We start from the raw sequence: 24,988 nt of genomic DNA on the forward strand, positions 1-24,988 counted from the left end.
TCAGATATAGAGTGGTGCAGTCTATAAATATAAATTTTCTCTGTATTGAATTAGAAATCAACTAGCAACTTATAATTTTGTTTAAGAACATCATAGTGACTAACATGTCGGATCCAAAGTATAAATTAAGAAGTAGGATCTAACACAGGGGATTAGTAGACCAGAAGCATTCACGATAGTGCGGTGAAGAAAGAGGGGGGAAGCACTCACGACAGTGCAGAGAGGCGGGAAGCAGGGAACACTCATGGGCAGCATGGAGTAAAGTAGGAGGCTGTAGTAATAGGAATTATGTGCTGTAATTAGATTACAGCACCTAATTCCTATTACTGAGATGAGGAGATAGCTATTTAGCAGCACAGAGATGAGGAGATAGCTATTTAGCAGCACAGAGTAAAGTAAGAGGCTGTAGTATTAGGAATTAAGTGCTGTAATTAGATTACGAAGGATCGGGATGCAAGTTGGTTCTTCTCTTTTTCAGGACTGACCATTGTGAGACACGAGAGCATCGAGTATAGACTGACAGACGAGGAGAATACTAGAGGCAGCAAAGTGAATGCAAAGGATTGCTGTGTCTAGAACTTTAGTGCTGTAATTGGACTATTTAAGGACCGGGAAAGTAATAGACAACTGAGAATAATTCTAGAAGTTAAAGAATTACTATGTGTTTCATTAGTTTCATGGAACTTTAACAGAGAGCTGAATTGGTCAAATAGTGTTAAAGAAGGAATGAGCATTTTCCTTTATGCAAGTACGTCTATACACGTGAAGTGCGACCATTAATAGTTCAGTTATCATTGAGAAGATTTATTCTAAATAGTGTTGCCATAGTGTGCTAAGTAAATATAGTTATAAAGTGTGCCCATAGTGAAATTGATAAGCAAAGGATTTATCTGGTAAGAACTGTCCAATTTTATGTTACTTCAGTGCAGAGATATATGTGTAATTCCTCCTGTTATTCCCCACATTAACTATAACGTTTTTTGCTGAAATCAGCCGGAGTATGAAGTATGAAAGTGTATACTCATGAAGCAGTTGTTGCCACCATTAATGTATTGAGACTTTACTGACTGTGTGATAATAGTAAAATTTGTTACTAAGAGATTTTGTGATATTGAACTCTATTAAAAGTTATTTTAATATTGTGAAAGCTATAAGTCTGATAGCAGAATGCCCATAGACTGAATCTGTAAGATGTTGTGACCAGTTAAGCTAAGACATTATATTATCTTGTTCTCAGAATTGAGTTTATATGTATAATATATAACCCAGAATTAAATGTTTTGTTTTGATGATTTTAAAATTGTGTTTGCCTGAATCTCCTTTACTGCACCGTTCATGAAATTATCGGACCTAGCGGGAGCTTCAAAAATAAGAGATAAACTCGGTCTACATAAGAAATAATATTGATATAGAATTAGTTGATGTTTGGTTTCACTACATTTCATTAGACTAATCTAAATATAGAGTGGCGCAGTCTAAAAATATAAATTTCTCTATATTTAAATTAATAATCAACCAACAACTTATTACTTGTTTAAGAACAGAGTTTAAACAAGATGACGGATCAAAAACAAGGAAGTATGATCCAACATGGATATACTTATGTTCATAGTGTGTATATTTTTGCTTGTAACTTTTATAAGGATGTCATCCAATTTAAAGAAATGGCTATAATATATCAGATGTTTACTTAGTACTTTAAAATTTTAAATATCAGCTGATTATAATGAACACTGAATTTAATGTATTTAGCTAAATATCTCATTGACTCCCCCCCCCCCCCACACACACACATGAGAGGCACATGAACTTGTTATTATTAACATCAGACTTCCATGGAGTCAAATGACTCATTGTAGGAGATGCACATTGTTACACATAAAGATCATCAAACTGTGTTTGCCTTCAACATATCTGCATTCACCAAACTGCCAGGGAATGCATTCCACTTGCAAATTCCTCTCCATCCAAAGAACCTGCTTCTCACACCATTCTTGTACAGTTTATAAGTATGGCCTCATGTTCTACCTACTTCTCTCATTCTGTGCAAAATTGCTTCTGCATTAACCTGGTAACAACCTCTTGCCAATTTATGTCTCAATTATATCCTCTCTCCTTCTGTTCACAAGGTTTTGCAAATTATATTTCCTAAATTGGTCTTTATACTCCTTATTTCACAGACCATTTACCACCTAATGTATCCTCATCACCATGAAAATCAGGTGACCAAATATGTTCACCATAATCCATATGAGGCCTGATCACTGCCTTATAAAGTGATATATTATAACATCTTGATTTCTTCCTATTAAGCTCCTCCACTTCATTTCCATAATCCAATGTGATGACGTCGCAACTTGTGCAGTGTTGATCACTAAATTTCAGCTACTTGTTTACCACACCCAGATCCCAGTCTCCTCCACTTGCTTCAAAATTCCCCCCAACTATATACTTTGCAACCAGTTGTTGCCTACTAAATTTCAAACTCCTTATACTTTGCAACTCACTTGCCCACTCATATGATCTGTTCAAGTTCTGTAAGGCCACAACATCTGCTTGACTCCTCATCAGGACAGGCAGAAGCAGGCCTGCAAGGCCTGCATTATAGGCGGGCGCCACTACAAGGTGGGCGCCATTTCGAAGTGTTAGTATGAGGTTTCATTCTTTCTTTAAATTTTTGTAAATGAATTAAGTAATAATAATTAGGTAAATCAATATAATTGCTGCAAATTTACGGTTAGAAAAAGTTACTAAGTTACAGTTACAAATTTACAAAAAATTCTTGTAAATTCTTTCCACATGATTATGATAAAAATAAATAAATAAATTACCATTTGTTTGGGGCGCCCATTTCAGCTTTGCAGGCAGGCGATGTCCAGCCTAACGCCGGCTCTTTCTTTTCAACTTTGCATCATCTGCAAACTGTTGCAGATCGCCAGTTAAACTCATCCCAGTATCGTTAACATAGAAGTTAAATGTCTCAAAATAGTATTGAACATACTATTTTGTTAGAAAATAGTATGTTCAATACAGTTAGAAAAAGTTACAAAGTTACAGTTACAAATTTACAAAAAATTCTTGTAAATTCTTTCCACATGATTATGATAAAAATAAATAAATAAATTGCCATTTGTTTGGGGTCACCCATTTCAGCTTTGCAGGCAGGCGATGTCCAGCCTAACGCTGACTCTTTCTTTTCATTCTTTTCAACTTTGCATCATCTGCAAACTGTTGCAGATCTCCAGTTAAAGTCATCCCAGTATCGTTAACATAGAAGTTAAATGTCTCAAAATAGTATTGAACATACAATAAAGGCAGGGACATGCTGGTAAATTTTTAACAACTGTCTTGCTTAAAAAATTCTCCCTTGGAGAATTAAAACATTCCCAGACAGATTCTGTTAATTGTCAACAAAATCTGTATCCTTTATATCTGCCTTAGAACTGTATGGACAACTAGTCAGTCTGTCAGAGTACTGAGATAATTTCTTTAAGATTCTGAATGCAAGCATGATTTTCATAGGGAGAGTCTCCTAAATCTTACTTTCTGGAATATTTATTTAACAAAAGTTTCTTAAAAATAGAATAGGTGCTTCTCAGGTGCAAACTGTACAGTAATAGTTTGCCTTCCACTATAATTTTGGTTTCATTGTTATGAGTAGTTGCTAATTGGACTATCTTCATATGTTTTTGATAGTATCAGCTAAAGGAAGTGCCAACATTTTCAGAATTACCTTCACTAAACTTCTGTATAGCATGCACAAAGTTGATCATTTTTCATTTTGCAGGCAAGCTGCAGAATCACCACTGGAAGTAGCCATATCAGTTATCTAGACCAAACACAAAATTTTAAAATGATCATGTAAAGAAAACCAGTGTGTATATGTGTACACACATGGGCACATACACTTTATTAATCATATTATACCACATTGACTCCAAAAATCTGTCACTTGCACCAGTTGTAAATATAGTGTTTAATATTCAGAGTCTGCCAGCTGCAACAGTGTTAAATAAATGTATATTCAGATCATGGCTGCACTAATGTATAAAAATGTTTATATTCAAATCTTAATGACTTGTGTCAGTTGTTTTTAATATTCTTGAATAATCCTGTTATGGATGAAGCCATCTATTCTTTTCTCCTGATTTTACACTTCTATCCCCATACCTATATATTTGGTATTTCACTATGCTGCATATTTAAAAACTTTCTTATATATATATACGAGGTATGACAATTTAACTCCCAGAATGGCTGCGTAATGCTCCCCATGTGGTGATTTTGTTGGAGTCACATGAGTTATCATGTTTGTACATCTTTCAAGTAATGCTTGTGTAAACCTCAAGCTGATAGAGCCGTTTGCTAGTTGGCTATTGCAAAAACAATAGAGATCTGTATGTAAACTTTGGCATAAAAATGTGTGATCGAGAAAACTTTGGAGTAGCTTGTTAACATCAACTTTTGTGTGAAAATTGACAAAACTGTTACTGAAATGTTGGAGCTGTTGAAAGTGGCATATGGGTGCGAATGCTCTGAAAAAGTCAAGTGCTTTGAGTGGCATAAGAGATTCAAAGGTGGACAAGAATGAACAACAACCCCAGAAGTAGGCACCGAAAAACAAGAAAAGATGGATGGAAATGTGAACAGTGCGCGAGATTTGATATGGCCTGCAGATGATTAAGTGTGCAATTAATGGCTGATGACTTGCAAAAGAATTGAGAAACAGTCAGGGTAATTTTAACTGAAGAATTGGGTGTGTGAAAGATTTCTGCAGATGTGCCTCAGATCTTGACGGATGAACAGAAGCAGCAGTGGGTTCAAGTTGTGACTGATCTTTCTGCAAATAAGCATACGTTTCTGAGAATAATTACGGATGACAAAACCTGGTGCTTCCAGTATGACCCCAAAACAAAATGCCAGCGCATGCAGTGGAAAAACTTGAGTTTGCCATGTCCGAAAAAAGCAAGCATGTCGCATTTGCAGTTCAAGACCATGCGGGTGTGTTTTTGATCACAAGAGGATAGTCCACTATGAATTCATTGAACAGACTCAAACGGTCATCCAACAATGTTATTTAGAGGTGCTGAAAAGATTACCAGATTCTGTTTGGAAAAAAAGACCTGAATTGTGGCCTGACAAGTGGACCATCCATCATGACAGTGTACCAAGCCATAGTGCGCTCATTCTGAGAGAGTTTCTGGCCAAAAAAATCGATTGCCGAATTAGGTCATCCTGCTTATTCACTTGACTTAGCTCCCTGTGATTTTTGGCTGTTTCTAAAATTAAAGACTGCACTAAAAGGATGAAGATTTTCTGACATGGCTAATATCCAGCATAATGTGATAAAGGAACTCAAGAGTATTCCAGAAAAAGATTTCCAGGCCTGATTCCATAAATGGGAACACCGTCTAAACCAGTGTATAAATGCACAAGAGGACTTCTTCGAAGACGACAGTAGCCACTAATGTATAGTTTCGAATATAGATTTTTTTTTTTACAGTGCATTCCTGGAATTAAATTGCCACATCTTGTGTATATATATGCACACATAGGATTTAGAATAAAATTGTATATTAAACAATTAGTGACCCTTCCTCACTCATATACACATTTATAACCTTAAAACATTGGGTCAAATCTTTATTGACATTAAATTCAAAAAGGCAGAAGATAACTTACTTCAGTCAGAGGATCACACATGCAGCAGAAAACTTGGCAGATCTTATTTTGGAAAGTCAAAACAAGTCTTCCATTAATCATGTGTTTTGATTAATGGAAATTCTCCAAGTGGAAACAGCAGAAATTTCCTTGCAGACAATCATACAAGAAATTACTATTCGTACCTGTGTCTTTAGTATGTTCAGTTCCTTTTAAGGCAAGTACCAAAAACAAAGACAAAAAAATTAAACTTAGGCCTATAAATGATGGAATATCAGTTGGCACATGGAAAGTCCGTACACTCTGGCCAGCTGGAAAATTGCAGTTGCTTTAAGAAGAAATGAAGAAATACAGATATGATATATTGGGTATTTCAGAAATGAGATGGACATTGTCAGGAGAATCAAATGGTGGAAGAGTTCTCTGATCAGGAAATGAAAGTAAGCATGAACAAGGAATAGGTTTCCTGCTAAGTAACGAGGCCGGTCAGGCAGTGATAGGATACAAACCAGTTAGTGAAAGAATAATGGTTGCAAGATTCAATGCCCGACCATTTAATATCACAACCATTCAAATATATGTGCCCACTGCAGAGAGTGCAGATGAAAACATCGAGAGTTTTTACAGGGATCTACGACCAGTAATTGATGAGGTGCCGAAGCAGGATGTACTCGAGGAGACTGGAATGCAAGATTGGCAAAAATAACACAGGATGGAAAAAGGTTATGGAAGTTAGGGGAAAATTTGGATATGGAGAAAGATACGAACGTGGAGAAATGCATCTGGAATTTGTCACGGATAACAACATAATGATTTTCAATACCAAATTCCAACAAAAAGATTGTTGTAAATGGACGTGGCGCTCCTTTGATGGCAAACACAGGAATATGATCGACCTGATATTAATAGACCAGAAATGGAGAACCTCAGTTCAACAGTGCAGATCATTCCAAGGAGCTGATATTGATTCGGACTACAGCTTAGTGATTGCGAATATAAGACTAAAACTGAAACAGAAGTACAAAGGAAAGTTCCAAAAAGTTAGAGACATCTCAAAACTAAAAACTAAATGAAGACAGGCTAAGAACAGCATATCAGAACATGTTATAAACTAAGCTTAAGACCCCAAGTGAAAAACAAAATATAAATACAAGAGCAGAACGACTGACTACGGTGCTAAAAAAAGCAGTAGAGGAAGTAATTCCTGAAAGAGAAAAGATCAACAAGAAATGGATAATCCACAAAACCCTAAAATTTTTACAAGAAAAAAGAGAACTGAAACTTAAAAGAGATAATTCAGAGGCAGCAGATGAGTTATACTGTCAAAAATGCAATGAAGTATGGAAAGCAGGAAGGTCTGATAAAGCCAAATGGTTGGAGGACCAGTGAAAAGACATTGAACAGTACTATGGAGAACATTAAACTACAGAGGTCTACAAACTTATAAGAAATGTCAATAGAAAGTGGCAAACAAGATCAGTAGCAGTCAAAGATGAAAATGGTAAAGTATTGATGGACAAGACAGAAATCATACACAGATGGACAAGATATTGCAGCGAACTGTATAAAAATCAACTAAATGATACTGGAACAGAAGTAATCAAAGAACTAAAAGCAATCTCTTCATCAGCTGAGATCTTTGAAAATGACATCTTGGAAGAGGAGGTGAATAAGGAACATCTCAAGAACAACAAGAGTCCTGGAAATGACAACATAATAGGCGAGATGCTAAAATATGGGGGAGAATCAGTTGCAAAAGAAATACAAAATCTATGTAATGAAATTAATGAAAAATTTTCATTATTTTTTTTTCCAACAACATTTTTTTGATTTCATCAAAAATGGGGTGCTTAAGGGTCAAAACTGTATAACTGAGAGGAGACTTCCACATAACCTTTAAAAGGAATGCAGAGAGCCGACCAGGGCTTCTGACCTAATGTCCAATCCTCACCTTCTCGTGGTGCACCCTGTTGGATATCTACTTGGACACTGAACGAACGAGGATGGGCTGGCAATTTGGGATTTAGCCGACCAAATTGTATTCTTATTGGTTAAACCAAAATAAAAAATGATGGTACAACATTAACAAAATTTCATGCTGGCTGGGGCGTCGCTCAGTTAAACAAGGCCCCCGTTGTTTTTGCCAGGGAACTAGAGCAAACAGCGAAAAGTCAGCTACTAGAACAAATCTGAAAACACACCCTAACTCAACATCACCAGAGTTAAAGATCGGTACTATCAACATAAGAAGCCTGAATGCCAAAGAAATTGAGCTAGCTGAGGAATTAAATAAGTACCAGATCGACATAATGGGGTGACTGAAACAAAAAAGATAAAAACTGGTGAGATCTTTCTGAGCAATAAATATAAAATGTTATATTCAGACAATGACAATCAAGGAAAAGGAGTAGTCATAGTATTCAACACAAAATATGAGGCTAATCTTCTTGAATGGCAGTCAGTCTCAAGTAGACTAATGTGGGCAAATATGAAAATGGGGAACTGGACAATGAGACTTATTTGTGCCTATGGTCCCACAGAAGGTTCTACTAAGGTAGAAGTGGAGGAATTTTTTGAGGCTTTAGAAAAAGCAACTGACACATGAAGAAGGAAAGTTGGTCCTTGTTGGGAATTTAAACAGCAGAGTAGGAAACGATTGTGAGACATATAAAAATATTTTGGGAAAATTTGGAGAAAAGAGCAAAGCTAATAATGGCAAATATCTGTTGCATTTCTGCTCAGGACATGGACTGTTTTTCACTAACACCATGTTCCAACATAAAAATGTGCACAAATTCACATGGAGAGAAGAGGCAAGGAATAAGAAAAGTCTCATTGAATATGTTATTGTTGATGGTGATGTTTTCTCCCTGGTGCAGGACACCAGAGTGTACAGAGGATTTGAAATTGGAAGTGATCACTATTTAGTCTTGAGCAGGATAAAATTGAATTTCATATTGAAAAGAATAACACATAAGAAACTTTTAAAACAAAAGTTGAGCAGCTCTCAGATGTGAACTGTAGACTAAAATACACAACGATTATTGAGGAAAAAATGAAAGAGTTTGAGAAGAGGAATCAGATCTTGGAGATTCAATGGCAAGCCTTGAAAAAAAGCCCTGATTGATTCAGCTAGAGAGGCATGTGGTGAAGTTGTCTGCAAGGATAGAAAAATTAGAACTCCATGGTGGACACAGGAAGTTGAAGAGGCAGTGAAGGAAAAGAAGAAAGCATATCAAAAGTTCCTGGGAAATAAGTCAGCTTTTATTCTTACAGAATACAGAGACAAATGTAAGAAAGCTAAACAGTGTGTAAAACTAGCTAAACCAAAGTCATGGGAGGACTTTGGCAAGAATATAGAAAATAAATACCAAGAAGGTGGCAAAATATTCTGGAGATTGTTGAAGAAGTTTAGGAATGGAGGAAAGAGTATTGTAAAAGGAGTTAGAGATGATAAAGTTGACTTGAAAATGGAAGAAAAAGATATCCCTGAAGTATGGAGTAATTACTTTGAAAAACTGTTAAATGAAATGAGCAGTAATAACAGCACAGTGGTAAAAAACACTGACCAGGCATGCAGTCAGGAATACATATCCATATTTGATGTAGAAAAAGCCATCAAAGGCTTGAAATGTGGAAAGGCAGCAAGAGTAGATGATATTCGACCAGAAATGCTGAAGTATGGTGGTATAAGAGTCTTACAGTGGCTATACTGCATAGTTCAGAAAGCCTGGACAGAGGGACGGATTCCCGATTATTCAAGATCTATGCAAGTATACTTGAGAAATGGTTGAGAAGAATTGTGGAAGAAAAGCTTGGTGAAGAACAAGCTGGATTCAGGCCAAATAGAGGGTTTAAGAATCAGATCTTCGCTTTACGACAAATAATGGAGAAAGCATGGGAATATAACAAAGTCTGTATTTAAGTTTTGTCGATTTGGAAAAAGCATATGATAAGGTGCCAAAAGAGAAGCTATTCAGTACGCTACAATTTTATGGTGTCAATGGGGCATTATATCAAGCAATACTTAGTCTTTATTTGAGTTGTAAGTCAGCAGTTAGAATTGAAGGAAGTAGCAGGAAGATGGTTTAATGTTAAATCTGGTGTGAGACAAGGATTCACATTATCCCCTCTGAAATTCATTATCTATATGGATCACATTATGAAGGAAAGTGGTATTAAACATGATATCAAAATTGGAGATGTTAATGTCAAATCTTTGCTTTATGCAGATGATATTATAATCCTAAATAAATCTGCTACAAGTCTGCAAGCTTCTCTGACTAAATTGAATAACTTTTGTAATAGATATGGTGTGAAGGTCAGCAATACAAAGACAATGAAAATAGGCAGAATCATTGAAAATGTCAACTGTATTGTGAATGGAGAACCTGTGGAACATGTAAAACATTTCAGCTACTTAGGCACAATTTTTAGTGAAGATGGTAAATTAAATATAGAAATAGACAACAGAATCAGCAAAGCTGGTATGGTGGGAAGTCAATTGAATAAATTGATATGGAGTAAGAAAGAAATTAGTTGGAACACTAAAATAGTTGTATACAAGACAGTGTTCAAACCAGTTTTAACTTATGGATCTGAGAGCTGGGTCAGAAGTAAGACACTTGACCAAAGACTAGAGACCACAGATATGAGAGTCCTGAGGAAGATTAGAGGTGTGAACAGATGACATCAATGGCAATATCATATTAAAAACGAGGATATTAGGAAAGAACTTGACATTGTCACCATCCAGGAATGCTTTAGCAGAGCTAATCTCAGGTGGTATGGTTGCTTAAACAGAATGGGAGAGGAAAGATTATCAAAACAAGTGTTCTCTGTCAATATGGCAGATAAACGACCCTGAGGAAGACCAAGATATAGGTGGATTGATACGGTACAAACACCCTAGATGATAGAAATATAAGATCTGATAATGTTGGAGTCTTGACAAATAGCAGACTGATTTGGAGGAAAATTTAGATGGGAAGTTGGTAATGATGTAAATTTTTTTTTCATGTAGTACTATCATATCTTGTACGCCCCTTGAGGGTACTTGGCAGGAATTTGATGATGATGATGTAATGAAATATGGAGATCGTGGTATGCTCCCGAAGAGTGAAAAAAATTCAGTCTTGGTTGTTTTTCATAAGAAAGGCAGTGCTTTAGATTGCCAATTACAGAACTATTGCATTAATGTGTCCACTTGGCAAAGTGCTGATGAAAATACTAACAGAACACCTGATGTGCCATATGGAGGCACATCTTCCAGATGAGCAAGCTGGATTTTGACAAGATTGAAGTACTGTGCAACAAATACTTGCACTAAGACTAATATCAGAGAAAGCTCGAAGAAAGAAGAAAAAGATATATTGCTCTTTTGGACTTCCAAAAAGCATTTGATAATATTGACCAATATAACATGAGCTGTCTTGGAATCCTATGGTGTGGACAATAAATTGATCCACCTGCTGAAAGATATAAACAGCCAAGCACAAGCAAAAATCAGAATAGCAGGTGAGACTGGAGATTGGGTTGCCACTAGTCAAGGCACAAGACAAGGGGACCCGATATCACCAGTCATCTTCTTCGCACATCTTGGAAGAATGCTAGATAAGATTAAAGAAGAAGAAGGTTTCAATAAATGGCATGAGAATAAACTACCTCTGCTTTGCAGACGACATCGTCCTGATTGAAAAAGATGCAGCAAGGCTGGAACAGACATTGCAAACACTATACACAGAAGGAAAAAGATATGGACTAAATGTCAACTTTGAAAAAACTAAAACAATGATATTCGGACAACAGTAGTTACTGAACAGAGTTACGATAGACAGATTTCAACTAGAAAATGTGGAACACTTCACGTATCTTGGATGCCATATGACACGACTTTGACCCCAAAAATGTGATAAAAATTAGAATAGCCAGAGACAACTATTTTAAAAGCCATGGACAAAATATGGAAGAGCCAAGCTATAACGATGCAAACTAAACTGCGCATTGTAAAAACCTGTATCTTCAGCAGCATGCTCAATGGATGCGTGTCCTGGTACTCCTGAGAGAATCTGAAAGGAGGATATTGGCATTTGAGAGGAAGTGCTATAGAAAGATCTTGAGAATAAGCTGGATACAGAAAGTGGACAATGAGGAAATCTACAGATGAATACAACCAAAAGAAAACCTGATCCAGAAAATAGTTTTCAGTAATTGTAGACTGGATATACTTATTAGTGGAGCAATGAATGAGAGAAAATTAAAAACATTGCTGTTTGGAGTGATTGAAGGAAAGAACAAAAGAGGAAGACCAAACAGAGAATGGGGTGATGACATCGTCAAATGGTGTGAAAACTCTATACACAAATTGAGTCATCTTACACAAAACAAAATACAATGGAAGAATCATATTAAGATTGCAGCAGACACCTATGGGCATTGAACCCATGGTTGTTGATAATGGCCAAAATCATTAACAGTTTACTTCATAAATTTCAACTTCCAGCACTGAAACAGAATACAACCATTTGGAATGCTCCTGTATTTTTTTTATTTAATTACTGTCAGTTTCATAAACACAGGGAATAACTGTCTGTCCAATTTTCAATAAAGAATAAAAATGACAACAGTGAAGATACATTAACTTCTCAACAGGAACATAAACAAATGAATTCTCTTTCTTGTGCTATGTATTCTCTTTCTTGTGCCCATCAGCTGTTCGATTTATATCACGATAGAGCATTTATTATTATTATTATCACCTGACACCTCCAGGGACTCATCAAGGGAGGGCACTTCCTCTACAACTCTCTGTCTCAACCACTAATACGAAGTCCACCAACAAACTGCAACCATACCCACATCATCTACTACCCAATGTTATTTCACCACCACTATTATTTTCACAGACAATCACAAACATCCATGCCTCAGTCTTTTGGCTGGATAGCAGTTATGCTAACCACTTGGCCAGCCAGGCTGGCTAATTTATTCTCTGATTTTTGATTGTGTGAATAATGTCATGATAACCAAGTATCACAAATAGCAAAGAGAAGTTTTCAGTAATTGTAGACTGGATATGCTTATTAGTGGAGTAATGAAGTTTCATATCCACTTGATGACTATTTCACATATCATTAAAAAAAAGTCTACATGTATTTAATTCCAGTAATGTAGAAAGATATGTACATCTTGTCATTTGTTATTTCTGCTAAATTTGAGAATAATTCCACCAATGTCTAATTAACAGCCTTGCTATTCAACTACTAATAGCAGAATTACACATACTGCTGCATTGTTCGTCTTACAACAGAATATTGTTTTGACAGAGACAATCTTATCAACATCAATAATATTTGTATGCAACTTTTATTGGAATTTTCATTTCCTAAACTAACAGTAAAATTTTCTGAACAAAATCATATAAAAATATTTAAATTCCTATAAAGTATACTGTTGGCTAAGGCATTTGATAGAATATCACACGAAAGGCTATTGAATAAAGTAGAGGCTATGGGATTGGAATGCAATCCCTTCACTTGGATAAACAGGTTGCTAATAGACAGCTATCAGAAATAATATATGTGGAGGATATATAATAAATCTGCCATATTTAAGGTGACTAGCAAGTCTAAGGACTGATCCTTGGTAGGGATCTGTCCTTAATGGCAAACTGATGCCTTAAACTCATAATGCTCATAGCAAGTTCTTTGTTTGGCCAGGAAGTGAGTTATATTTGAAAAGTAATTATATTCTTGTTTTTAATCATTTACCCAGGTTTGGCTCTTAACACCAGTAAATTAAGTGCATGTTTCTGGTGGCTTTCCATCAGTATGCAAAAAGAGTTTTTTTTTAACTTCAGTATTGTAATTATATAAAAATAAAAATTACTACATTAGTAGGGTGAGTTTTTATTTCATGAAATACAAATGTTTCATTTTATGAAGTATAAGTGTTTTATTTTCATTTTCTTTTTAATATCTTGAGATAAAAAAAAAAGCCCTCTTTTGTTCTTTTTTTTCCCCACAGACAAGGAGAGAAAAATAGTGTCAGTTCTGCCTTTATCTTAGTGTGAAAACGTTTGCATGAAGGTATCTTCATGATTAGGCTGCTTGTATATAAAGACTGTTGACTTTGCATCTCATTACCTCAGTGTCCCATAAATGCACACCACTCTCTTTGGGACACTTATATTATGCATTATGGGAAGTCACTACCCAGACCAGTTTTTACTTTATTGTGGTCTCAAGAGCAGAAGTAATTTTCCATATACAAATAGCAAAATGCTGTATTGCTGTATTATTAAAATACTCTGAATCCCTTTACTTTCATGGGTGTAAGTCCCACTGATTTGACCTCAGTAGTAAAAGTTGAAACCAATCTGAGTAGTGACCGTTCCCATAATATTTTGGTTATATATCGAAACATGGGTGTGATTTGCATTATGGGATATTAATGCAGTTTGATGTAAAGTTAACAGCTGCTATGTATAAGTAGCCTAGTCATGAAGATACTTCATGTAGGCTTCTGTTTGCATATGGTAGGTAATGGATTCAAGCAAGAATATTATTGCCTATCAGATATAATTCAAAGGGCTCATTACAGGCGTTGGAAACTTCATAGTGCATTATTGTTTTTCATTATAAGATGGATCTTGGTTTTCATTATAAGATGGAAATGCTAGGAAAGATCAGAAAGAAGCAGGTAAGATCAGGACTTGACAAAAACATTTGCTCTTTCGCACGTGGCAAGTAGATTTTGTTAGCTGGTGGATGTTGTAGACAGGACAAAATATTTTTTATTTAATAAAAAAAAAACTTTCTAAATGGTTTTTAAATTTGACCAACCACAGATGCAACACCACTAATCACTTGACGGAACTCCTGTTGACTTATTGGTACATGTTATTTAAAAAAAAAAAAGTGGGGAGAGAGTCTTGGGCAAGTAGAGTTTGTATAATTTGTCGAGTCCTGACGAAGACAATATTAAGACTCCATAATGTTTATTATGGGGAGCACTTGAGGAAATATAAATTATAGTCTAGCAGATAGAGAGAAAATAGGAAATGTGATAGTTGTTTTAGATTGATGAACAGATTGTACAGGAATAACATGGAAGGAATTATATATAGGTGGAGGGTGAAAAGGAAGAACAAGAGGGCATTCTTAAATGCTATACACTGGTGAAGAAGGGGTGAGAAGTAGGTCTTTTTAGATAGAGAATGGTGAGTGTGTGGAGCACATTACTTGAGTGTGTTGTAAATGCTTAGTGCAAATTAGTTTAAGATTCAATCTGAAAGCTTCCTTTCTAGTTATGTGAGACCTCTTGCAAGAAAGTCCATTTCTTGTTTGTTATTATTACTGCATACAAATTTCCAAAGGCTCATTGCGGGAGACCTACACTGTCCACCCAAAAGTTTGTCATACCTCTATTCGAATGAATTCACTTCACTGACAAAGCACTCTCAGTGGACTGTAGTAACTCTAGCAGTCACAGAGACCTTTACCACTTCCTCATCCCCAAGAAATCTGGCGACCAGAACTGTGCCCAATAATCCAGATTGGTTGGAGGTGTGCTTGTGATAATAATAATAATAATATTGATAACAATTTTTTTCACATCACTTATGTTAAATATTGCAGATATTATAATAATTTATAAATGGAAATGTTTTCTATTTGAGTGCTTATATTATCTGTTACCCACAAATAATGCCAAGCTGAATTGTCCCTCTTCTTTCTTGCAGGATACTTCCTTCACCAGGTTCACAGGACTTTGTTACAGAATTTTATGAAGAGCATGATGATCTGCGGGATTATTATCGGTATATTTTTTTGAAATGTCTAACATGTATAGACCACTTTATTTATTTTATATGGTTTCCCTTTTTCATATTGTTTTTATATTTCAAGTAGATCTTATCTTCTGTAATATTTTATTTTATTTATTCATTTATTTATTTTTTGCATTCTTGATGATAAAGAATGAACAAAAATGTTTGTTCACAGGGTCTGTACTGAAATTGAATATCATTGCAAAATTTAATTTTCTTCCATATTAGGCAAGTTGAACTACCATTGTATCTGAACTCATCTTGTCCAACTTCAGATGCTTCATATATATATATATATATATGTGAAATCCGTATAGGTTTCATCATAGGGATTTCAATATTTTGAATATAGTGGGGAAAAAAATAGCACCAGGTGCTATTTAGGTTAAAAAATTAAGGATGATTGTGAATTATGAAAACTAAAAATTGTAAAAATAAAAATTAAGGAACACAAAGGAATAAAACTAGTAAAGTATCTTTTGAAATCTGCAATCCACTCAGCTCATCATCTTCTTTGTTTATGAATAATTGAGCTTCATTCTCCATGCTTTTCTCTTGTCATAAGTTTCAGCTCAGTCATATGTGGTTCAGAATATCTTGTCATTCTTGCCAAAACATAACCAGATATGTCTTTTAACTGCTTTTTCTTTTTTAATATAATTTAAAATAAGATAAAGATTTATTGTTACATAGACCATATATTTATAATGTACTTAAGCTCTTACAAATTGCCTACCGGTTTTGCTAGTAACTGACTAACTTTCTCAAGGCTTGCATAGTACAAAAAAACCTGATTTTCCCAGTGAAAAAATCCCCTACCTCCGTATGAGACCAGCTAACCCACCTTTCATCGGGAAGAGACCAGATAAAGTTTCTCACATCATGGACAGGAATCGAACCCACGTCTTTCCAACCAAAGGATTTCATCTATACCAACTGAACTATGGCCGCTTTATGATAATGAAATATTTAGAATATTAACTACATGTTATTAGAACACCAAAGCAATGGTGCAAAGTAATTCAATAAGGTAAAGTTTGAAACATACACCTACTAGTTTCATGCACCTAAAAAGAAATGGTGGTTTCATCAAGGTTTAGTAAACTTTAAAAATATATAAATAGATAACAAAGTTGATTAAATGCTGAAAACCCTTACAAGAAAAATAGATTCCTGCTCACAGTTAAATGTTAACTGCAGAGAACTAATTCATGCCACACGATTTCAGGTTTACCTGTAAGCATAAATATAATTATTTTTCTTGTAATGGTTTTTGATCATTTTGTCAACTCTGTTATCTATTTATACATTTTTGATGTTTGTTAATCCCTGATGGAAGTGTGAAATTAGCAAATGTATTTTATATTAATGATTAAAAAATTTCCTTGTTCTTATTGAACATTCTTTAGTTGCAAAACATTTTCTCTTTCAATTAGGTAATATCAGTACAAAGCTATTCACCATATAGAGAGAAGCAATGATAGGCACCCCCCCCCCCCATTGTGTCTACTTTTTAATCTATTTATAGAAGAGCTTGTCAATAATGTAAAAGAGGAAAAGAAAGAAATAATGATAAATGGCAGACATATCAGTCATAAAATATAAAAACGACATTCTTATAAATGCAAATACTAAACCTAATCCATGTTATTAAATATCAGAATTAGAAGAAATCCATTAAAAAAAAATAAACTGTCATTCGTTATCAGCAAAATGTAGTGATGATAGGAAGAAAGACAGAGGATATAACAGCAATTTAAAAAAGCTAGTAATAGAACTAGTAAATAGTTTTAGTTACTTAGGTGCATTTCTTATATCCAGTTTAAATCATACTGCAACAATTAAATAAAGAATCTCAATAGAATGAGATTGACTGACTAAACTAAAAACACACACACACACACACACACACATATATATATCATCATCATCATCAAATTCCTGCCATGTACCATCGACGGGTGTATAGGATATGATATAACTGGTAATTAATTTATGGAATTAACAACGCATATAAAGTATATTAATTAAAGATAACTTTAATGAATCACTTCTATATTTCGGCAATGTCACATTGCCATCTTCAGGAACATAAAGATATGGTATGTGCACTAAGGAACTAACAAAGCAAATGAGGAAGAAAGTAAGAAACTAATTTTGTTCCTAAAGTCCTAATGGTGCCCTCTTGCGGGCTAATTTGGTAGTCTTGGCAGTTGGGCTGAAGTTCTCATAATGAAAGTCTCCCAAATTTGGGGCAGTTTCATGCACCCAAATTTGTTGAGGTTAGGAACGTTTTTTAGAGCTGCTGAAGATTCTTTGAATAATCTTTCGTATTTAAACTTGCTGCGATGGATTATTTTTGTTTTCTTCCAACAAATTTTATGGTGGGTATCTAAGGCATGGTCTGCCAGCCCAGAGCGGCTGTACTAGTGAAACCGGATGTAGTCTTGGTGTTCTGAAATCCTGATATTTGTTGTTCTGCCTGTTTGGCCAAAGTAGGACAATTTGCAGCTGCAAGTGACCTGGTATACACCAGGTAGGTCTAGGGGAAGTGGTTGGTCTTTGGTAGAGCGGATAAGGGATGCCAACTTTTTATATGGTCTGTAACAGGAAGTAAGGTCATATTTTTTGAGGATATTAGTTATTTTTTCAGAGGTGCCCTGGATGTAGGGAATAGTGATATACTTGGTGTAGTCTTTATTGTGGAGGGGGGGGGGGGAGGGGGTTGCGGTTTACAGGTTTTAGTATTTTTTGGATTTTTTTGGGGTTATAGCCATTGGCTAAGAAAGTGTTGAGGATGTGGTTTAGTTCCATAGTCAGGGCCTTGTCATCTGAGCAGATTAATTTTGCCCTGTTATATAGTGTTTTTATCACCCCATATTGTTGTGAGGGGAGGTGGTGGGATTGCTGGTGAATGTATCTGCCAGTGTGGGTGGGTTTTCTGTAAACAGAGAAAACCAAAGATCCATCAAGCTGGCGGGTGATTAAAGTGTCTAGGAAGGGGAGGGTGTTGTTTTCCTCTTTTTCTAAGGTGAACTGGACTCTGGGATGTTGGTTGTTTAAGTGTGTTAGGAAGGAGTGGAGTGTTTCTGAGCCATGTGGCCAAATAGCAAACACATCCACATAACGAAGCCAAATAGTGGGTTTTTGTGGGGCGGAGTTTAAGGCTTTCTCTTCAAATGTCTCCATAAAGAAATTGGCCAAGGGTGGGGAAAGTGGTGAACCCATGACTGTCCCCTCTATCTGTTTGTAGAACCTTCCCCCCTCCACAATAAAGACTAAACCAAGTCTATCACTATCCCCTACATCCAGGGCACCTCTGAAAAAATAACTAATATCCTCAAAATATATGACCTTACTTCCTGTTACAGACCATATAAAAAGTTGGCAACCCTTATCCGCTCTACCAAAGACCAACCACTTCCCCTAGACCTACCTGGTGTATACCAGGTCCCTTGCAGCTGCAAATTGTCCTACTTTGGCCAAACAGGCAGAACAACAAATATCAGGATTTCAGAACACCAAGACTACATCCGGTTTCACCAGTACAGCTGCCCTGGGCTGGCAGACCATGCCTTAGATACCAACCATAAAATTCGTTGGAAGAAATCAAAAATAATCCATTGCAGCAAGTTTAAATACGAAAGATTATTCAAAGAATCTTCAGCAGCTCTAAAAAACGTTCCTAACCTCCACAAATTTGGGTGCATGAAACTGCATCAAATTTGGGAGACTTTCATTATGAGAACTTGAGTCCAAATGCCAAGACTGCCAAATTAGCACGCAAGAGGGCACCATTAGGACTTTAGGAACAAAATTAGTTTCTTACTTTCTTCCTCATTTGCTTTGTTAGTTCCTTAGTGCACATACCATATCTTTATATTCCTGAAGATGGCAATGTGACATTGCCGAAATAGAGAAGTGATTCATTAAAGTTATCTTTAATTAATATACTTTATATGCATTGTTAATTCTGTAAATTAATTACCAGTTATGTCTAACCAACGTATAAGTCTTACTACTAGAATAGGATATGATAGTACTACATGAAAAATTTACATCATTACTAACTTCCTATCTACAATTTTCCTCCAAACCAGTCTGTTACTTGTCAAGACTCCAACATTATCAGATCTTATATTTCTATCGTCTAAGGCACTTTGTACCGTATCAATCCACCTATATATCTTCGTCTTCCTCTGGGTCATTTTCCTGCTAACCTGGCAGAGAACACTTGTTTTGCAAATCTTTCCTCTCCCATTCTGTTTAAGCAACCATACCATCTGAGATTAGCTCTGCTAATGCATTCCTGAATACTGACAATGTCAAGTTCTTTCCTAATATCCTCATTTTTAATATGATATTGCCATTGATGCCATCTGTTTGTGCCCTTAATCTTTCTCAGGACTCTCATATCTGCAGTCTCTCATCTTTGGTCAAGTGTTTTGCTTCTGACCCAGCTCTCAGATCCATAAGTTAAAACTGATTTGAACACTGTCTTGTATACAGCTAATTTAGTGCTCTGACTAATTTCTCTTTTATTCCATATGAATTTATTCAATTGACTTCCTACCATGCCAACTTTGTTGATTCTATTGTCTATTTCCATATTTAATTTACCATCCTCACTAAAAATCGTGCCCTAAATAGCTGAAATGTTTTACTTGTTCCACAGTTTCTCCGTTCACAACGCAGTTGACATTTTCAATGATTCTGCCTATTTTCATTGTCTTTGTCTTTTTATTGCTGACCTTCATACCATATCTACTACAACAGTTATTCAACTTAGTCAGGAAATCTTCCAGACTTGTAGCAGATTTATTTAGAATTATAACATTGTCCACATAAAGCAAAGAGCTGATATTAACATCTCCAATTTGGATATCATGTTTAATACCACTTTCCTTCATAATGTGATCCATATAGATAATGAATTTCAGAGGGGATAATGTACATTCTTGTCTCATCCCAGATTTAACATTAAACCATCTTCCTGTACTTCCTCCAATTCTAACTGCTGACTTACAACTCAAATAAAGACTAAGTATTGCTTGATATAATGCCCCATTATCACTATATAACTTTAGCATTTTGAATAGCCTCTCTCTTGCCACTTTGTCATATGCCATTTCCAGATCTACAAAACTTAAATACAGATTTTTGTTATATTCCCATGCTTTCTCGACTAATTGTCATAAAGTAAAGATCTGATCCTGACAGCCTCTATTTGGCCTGTCCAGCTTGTTCTTCACCAAGCTTTTCTTCCACGATTCTTCTCAACCATTTCTCAAGTATACTTGAATAAATCTTACCAAGTAGGGAAATACCTCTGTAATTCACACATTCAGTTTTATTTCCCTTTTTTATATATGGGTACAATGAAAGCTCTACTCCAATCATCGGGAATTAGTCCCTCTATCCAGGATCAATCTCTCTATTCAAAAGGCCTTCTGAACTATGCAGTGCAGCCACTGTAAGACTCCATACTTCAGCATTTCTGGTTGAATATAATCTAATTCTACTGCCTTTCCACATTTCAATTCTTTGATGGCTTTTTTCTACTTCCAGTATGGATATGTGTTCCTGATTGTATGCCTGTCGAGTATTTTTTACCATTGTGCTATCACTGCTTGTTTCATTTAGCACTTTTTCAAAGTTTATACTTCATACTTCAAGGATATCTTTTTCTCCTGTTTTCATGTCACCTTTATCATCTCTAATTCCTTTTACAGCACTTCTTCCTCTATTTCTAAGCTTCTTCAACAACTTCCAGAATATTTTGCCACCTTCTTGATATTTATTTTCTATGTTCTTGCCAAAGTCCTCCCATGACCTATTTAGCTCATTTTACACAGTGTTTAGCTTTCTTACACTTGTCTCTGTATTCTCTAAGAGCACAAGCTGACTTATTTCCCAGGAACTTTTGATATGCTGCTTTCTTCTTTTCCTTCAGTGCCCTCTTTAACTTCCTGTGTCCACCATGGAGTTCTGATTTTTCTATCTTTGCAGACAACCTTACCACATGCCTCTCTAGCTGAATCAATCAGAGTTTTCTTCAAGGCTTGCCACTGAATCTCCAAGGTTTGGTTTCCTATTTTCAAACTCTTTCATTTTTTCTTCAATAATCTTTGTGTATTTTAGTCTACAGTTCACATCTGATAGCTGCTCAACTTTTATTCGCTTTAAAATATTCTTATGTGTTATTCTTTTCTATATGAAATTCAATTTTATCCTACTCAAGACTAAATGGTGATCACTTCCAATTTCAAATCCTCTGTACACTCTGTGGGGTGTCCTGCACCAGTGGTAAAACATCACTATCAACAATAACATAGTCAATGAGTCTTTTCTTATTCCTTGCCTCTTCTCTCCATGTGAATTTGTGCACATTTTTATGTTGGAACATTGTGTTAGTAATAATTTGTCCATGTCCTCAGCAGAAATCCAACAGGTATTTGTCATTATTATTAGCTTTGCTCTTTTCTCCAAATTTTCCCAAAATATTTTTGTATGTCTGACAAACATTTCCTACTCTGCTATTTAGATCCCCAAGAAGGACCAATTTTTCCTTTTTCATTGTGTCAGTTGCTTTCTCTAAAGACCAAAACAAAAAATTCCTCCACTTCTACCTTAGTAGAACCTTCTGTGGGGCCATAGGCACAAATGGGTTTCATTGTCCAGTTCCCCATTCTGATATTTGGCCACATCACTCTACTTGAGACTGCCTGCCATTCAAGAAGATTAGCTTCGTATTTAGTGTTTAATACTATAGATTCCCTTCTTTTCCTTGATTTTCATTGCTGAATATAACATTTCGTATTTATTGCTCAGGAAGATCTTGCCAGTTTTTGTCTTTTTTGTTTCAGTCACCCTATTATGTTGATCTGGTACTTATCTAATTCCTTAGCTGGCTCCATTTCTTTGCCATTCAGGCTTCTTATGTTGATTGTGTTGATCTTTATATCTGGAAGATACCCAACAAGGTGCACCACGAGAAGCTGAGGATTGGACATTAGTTCAGAAGCCCTGATCGGTTCTCTGCATTCCTTTAAAGGCTATGTGGAGGTCTCCTCTCAGTTATACAGCTTTGACCCTTAAGCTCCCCATATATATATATATATATATATATATATAAAGTTTTTTACCTTAGGTTTTATACATTAAAGATACCAAGAAATTTTATACTTGGTTTTAACCCTTTTCCTAAGGAAGCAAAACAAAGTTTTCTGCATGAAATATATTCACATCTGAGCTATGTGGAGGATAATCATTTCATATCTCTTGCCTTAGTATCTATCCAATAATGTAAAACACATTCCCTTTTGGACATGTATAATACAATACATAATGGGAAGAATCACTACACAGACTGATTTCGACCTTTAGGTCTCATCAGTAGGAGAGTCAGACCTGGGAGAGATACCAGGGTTGAAGCAATGCAAAAATCATATATATATCATATGCAAGTAGACAAAAGGTACTTGAGCTTATTAATAAAAATCTCTGGATGAGAGAAAGATGTAGAAAGTTTTTACCTTGGGTTTATTATACGTTAAAGATACCAATAAATTTTATACTTGGTTTTAATCCTTTTTAGAAGGAAGCAAAACAAAGCTTTGTGTGTGAAATATATTCACGTCGGAACTACTTTTATATAGAGGCTAATGACTTCTTATCACTTGCCTTAGTATATATCCCATAACACAAAGCACATCCCCTTTTGGGCTTTGCATGGGATACATACTAAGGCAAGTGATATGAGTGATATATATGGAAAAGTAGTAAATTATCTAACTGCCTTCATCTAAAACTCAATGTTTCAGTCATTGTTTCCACCCCTCTTTATGGATTTTGTATGCTTTTTCACTTTGTTAGATTCACAAGTTAAATTTCTTAAAGTTTAATTTCTCTTTATGGAGCTGAGACATTGAAAGTTAAAAATAGGCTGAAATAAAATTGCCAGCTTTTGAAATGACTGTTTCTTGGAAATTAATAAAATATACACTCAGCAGAATTCAAATCAAATGAACAAATTTAAGGTATGAACTTGAATGAGAACCTTTTCATCAAAAGGATCATTCATTCAAGATTTAACAAGAATACAATAATAAGCAAGAAATACTTGTACTGTTACTAAAGAAACAAATTGTTAATAGAGAACATAATTGAATTACCTTAAAATGAAGTACAAAAAAGGAGGAATTTTTCTCTTTCTTTTTTTTTTTTTTTTTTTAAAAAAAAGACAGCAATTTGTCTGTCTAGATAGAAATATTATTGTTTGAAAACACTAGTAAGAAAAAAAATACTCTATGCAAAATGTATGCCAATGCAAACAAAAGTCCAAAGGTTGCGTGTGAGTTACCCACGATAAACGTAACACCTGAAGCGAAGGCATTCATGGAAAGTGAATTGAACTCGCGTTCCCCGAAAAGAGTGCTCTAGAGGAGAAGAGTTGTGACTTAACAACTTAAGGACCAAGAGGAAGGTGCCGTGAGAAAACTTCTACAACGAAAAAGAGGGTGCAATAAGGGATAATAAATGTGTGTTCACGCAGGTTTTTTCTGTTCCTGTTTTCTTTCGGACTCACGATGCTGACCAGCGGAAGGGAATTCCATGTCTTTGGATGTCAAGTTTCTCCCCATTGCTGACTGGTGAGTATCGGGCGAGCTGTATGCGAGATGACGGCGTCCACCGACTCGGGCCATTGGTAGAAGTGCTACCGGAATGAGACAACGGAAAGTTTCTCCAGGGAAACAAGCATTCTGACGATAGTGACCAGCGAGATGAACGTTTGTCCAGCAGAGTGCAGAAAATGGTTGTATGAGACGAACGGAGTAACCTCCACATGGACACAATCCACTGAAGCAGTAAAGTATCTGAGAGTAAAGAACAGACAAAGTGGACGTGGTAACCTCATGCGGTGGTGGTGATGTACAGAATTCTCTTATATTATTAACAATTAGCATTAGAGAAAAAGGATGAATCAATTTCTAGTTGGAAGAAAAATGGACAATTGCCTAGAGAACTTTTTGAATGACTTATATGCATTGTAACTTGTTAGCTCCATTGGACTGGTAATCAGAGGACTTTAGTTCTTGTGTGAGACCAAATTAATTTGGTGGGGTCTGTGTTAGCTTTTGAGGTTAGTTAAAATTGTAAACTTGTGTTTTCCCATGCTAAGTGTGTTTTAGTTGACCAGAGGATATGAGTTATATGTTCATTAATTAGTGTTAATTTACGATTGTCAGTTGATTTAGTATAGGTATTGTGATTATCTTTTGATATGTTTAAACCTAATTGTAAACTCGTATCTTTAATAAACATGTTTTACTATGTAAGCCCGAGTTTTGCTTGAGCATGAGACTAATTTACCACTCATAAAAGTTTGAACCTGTGCATACGGGGAAGGTATAGAATAATTAGAAAGGATAGGGCCATGACTGCAAACTGAGATATCTACAGATGCTATATATATTTAACGAATTTAGGTAGCTGTTA

At 35.5% G+C, this 24,988-nt stretch overlaps 1 protein-coding gene across 1 annotated transcript in view; it reads left to right on the plus strand.

Annotated features, from left to right (window-relative positions):
* The window catches only part of LOC150098133 (NBAS subunit of NRZ tethering complex-like), a 1,063,858-nt gene that overhangs the window by 327,390 nt on the left and 711,480 nt on the right, over positions 1–24,988 (plus strand). The window contains exon 22 of the mRNA XM_090406267.1: positions 15,404–15,481. Within this exon, the coding sequence (XP_090262393.1) occupies positions 15,404–15,481 (78 nt within the window). The remainder of the gene's footprint in view (positions 1–15,403; positions 15,482–24,988) is intronic.

The sequence above is a fragment of the Typopeltis vanoorti genome, chromosome 16, assembly GCF_054136105.1.
Source record: "Typopeltis vanoorti isolate ZY-2024b chromosome 16, IOZ_Tvanoo_1.0, whole genome shotgun sequence".
In the NCBI taxonomy this organism is placed as follows: domain Eukaryota; kingdom Metazoa; phylum Arthropoda; class Arachnida; order Uropygi; family Thelyphonidae; genus Typopeltis; species Typopeltis vanoorti.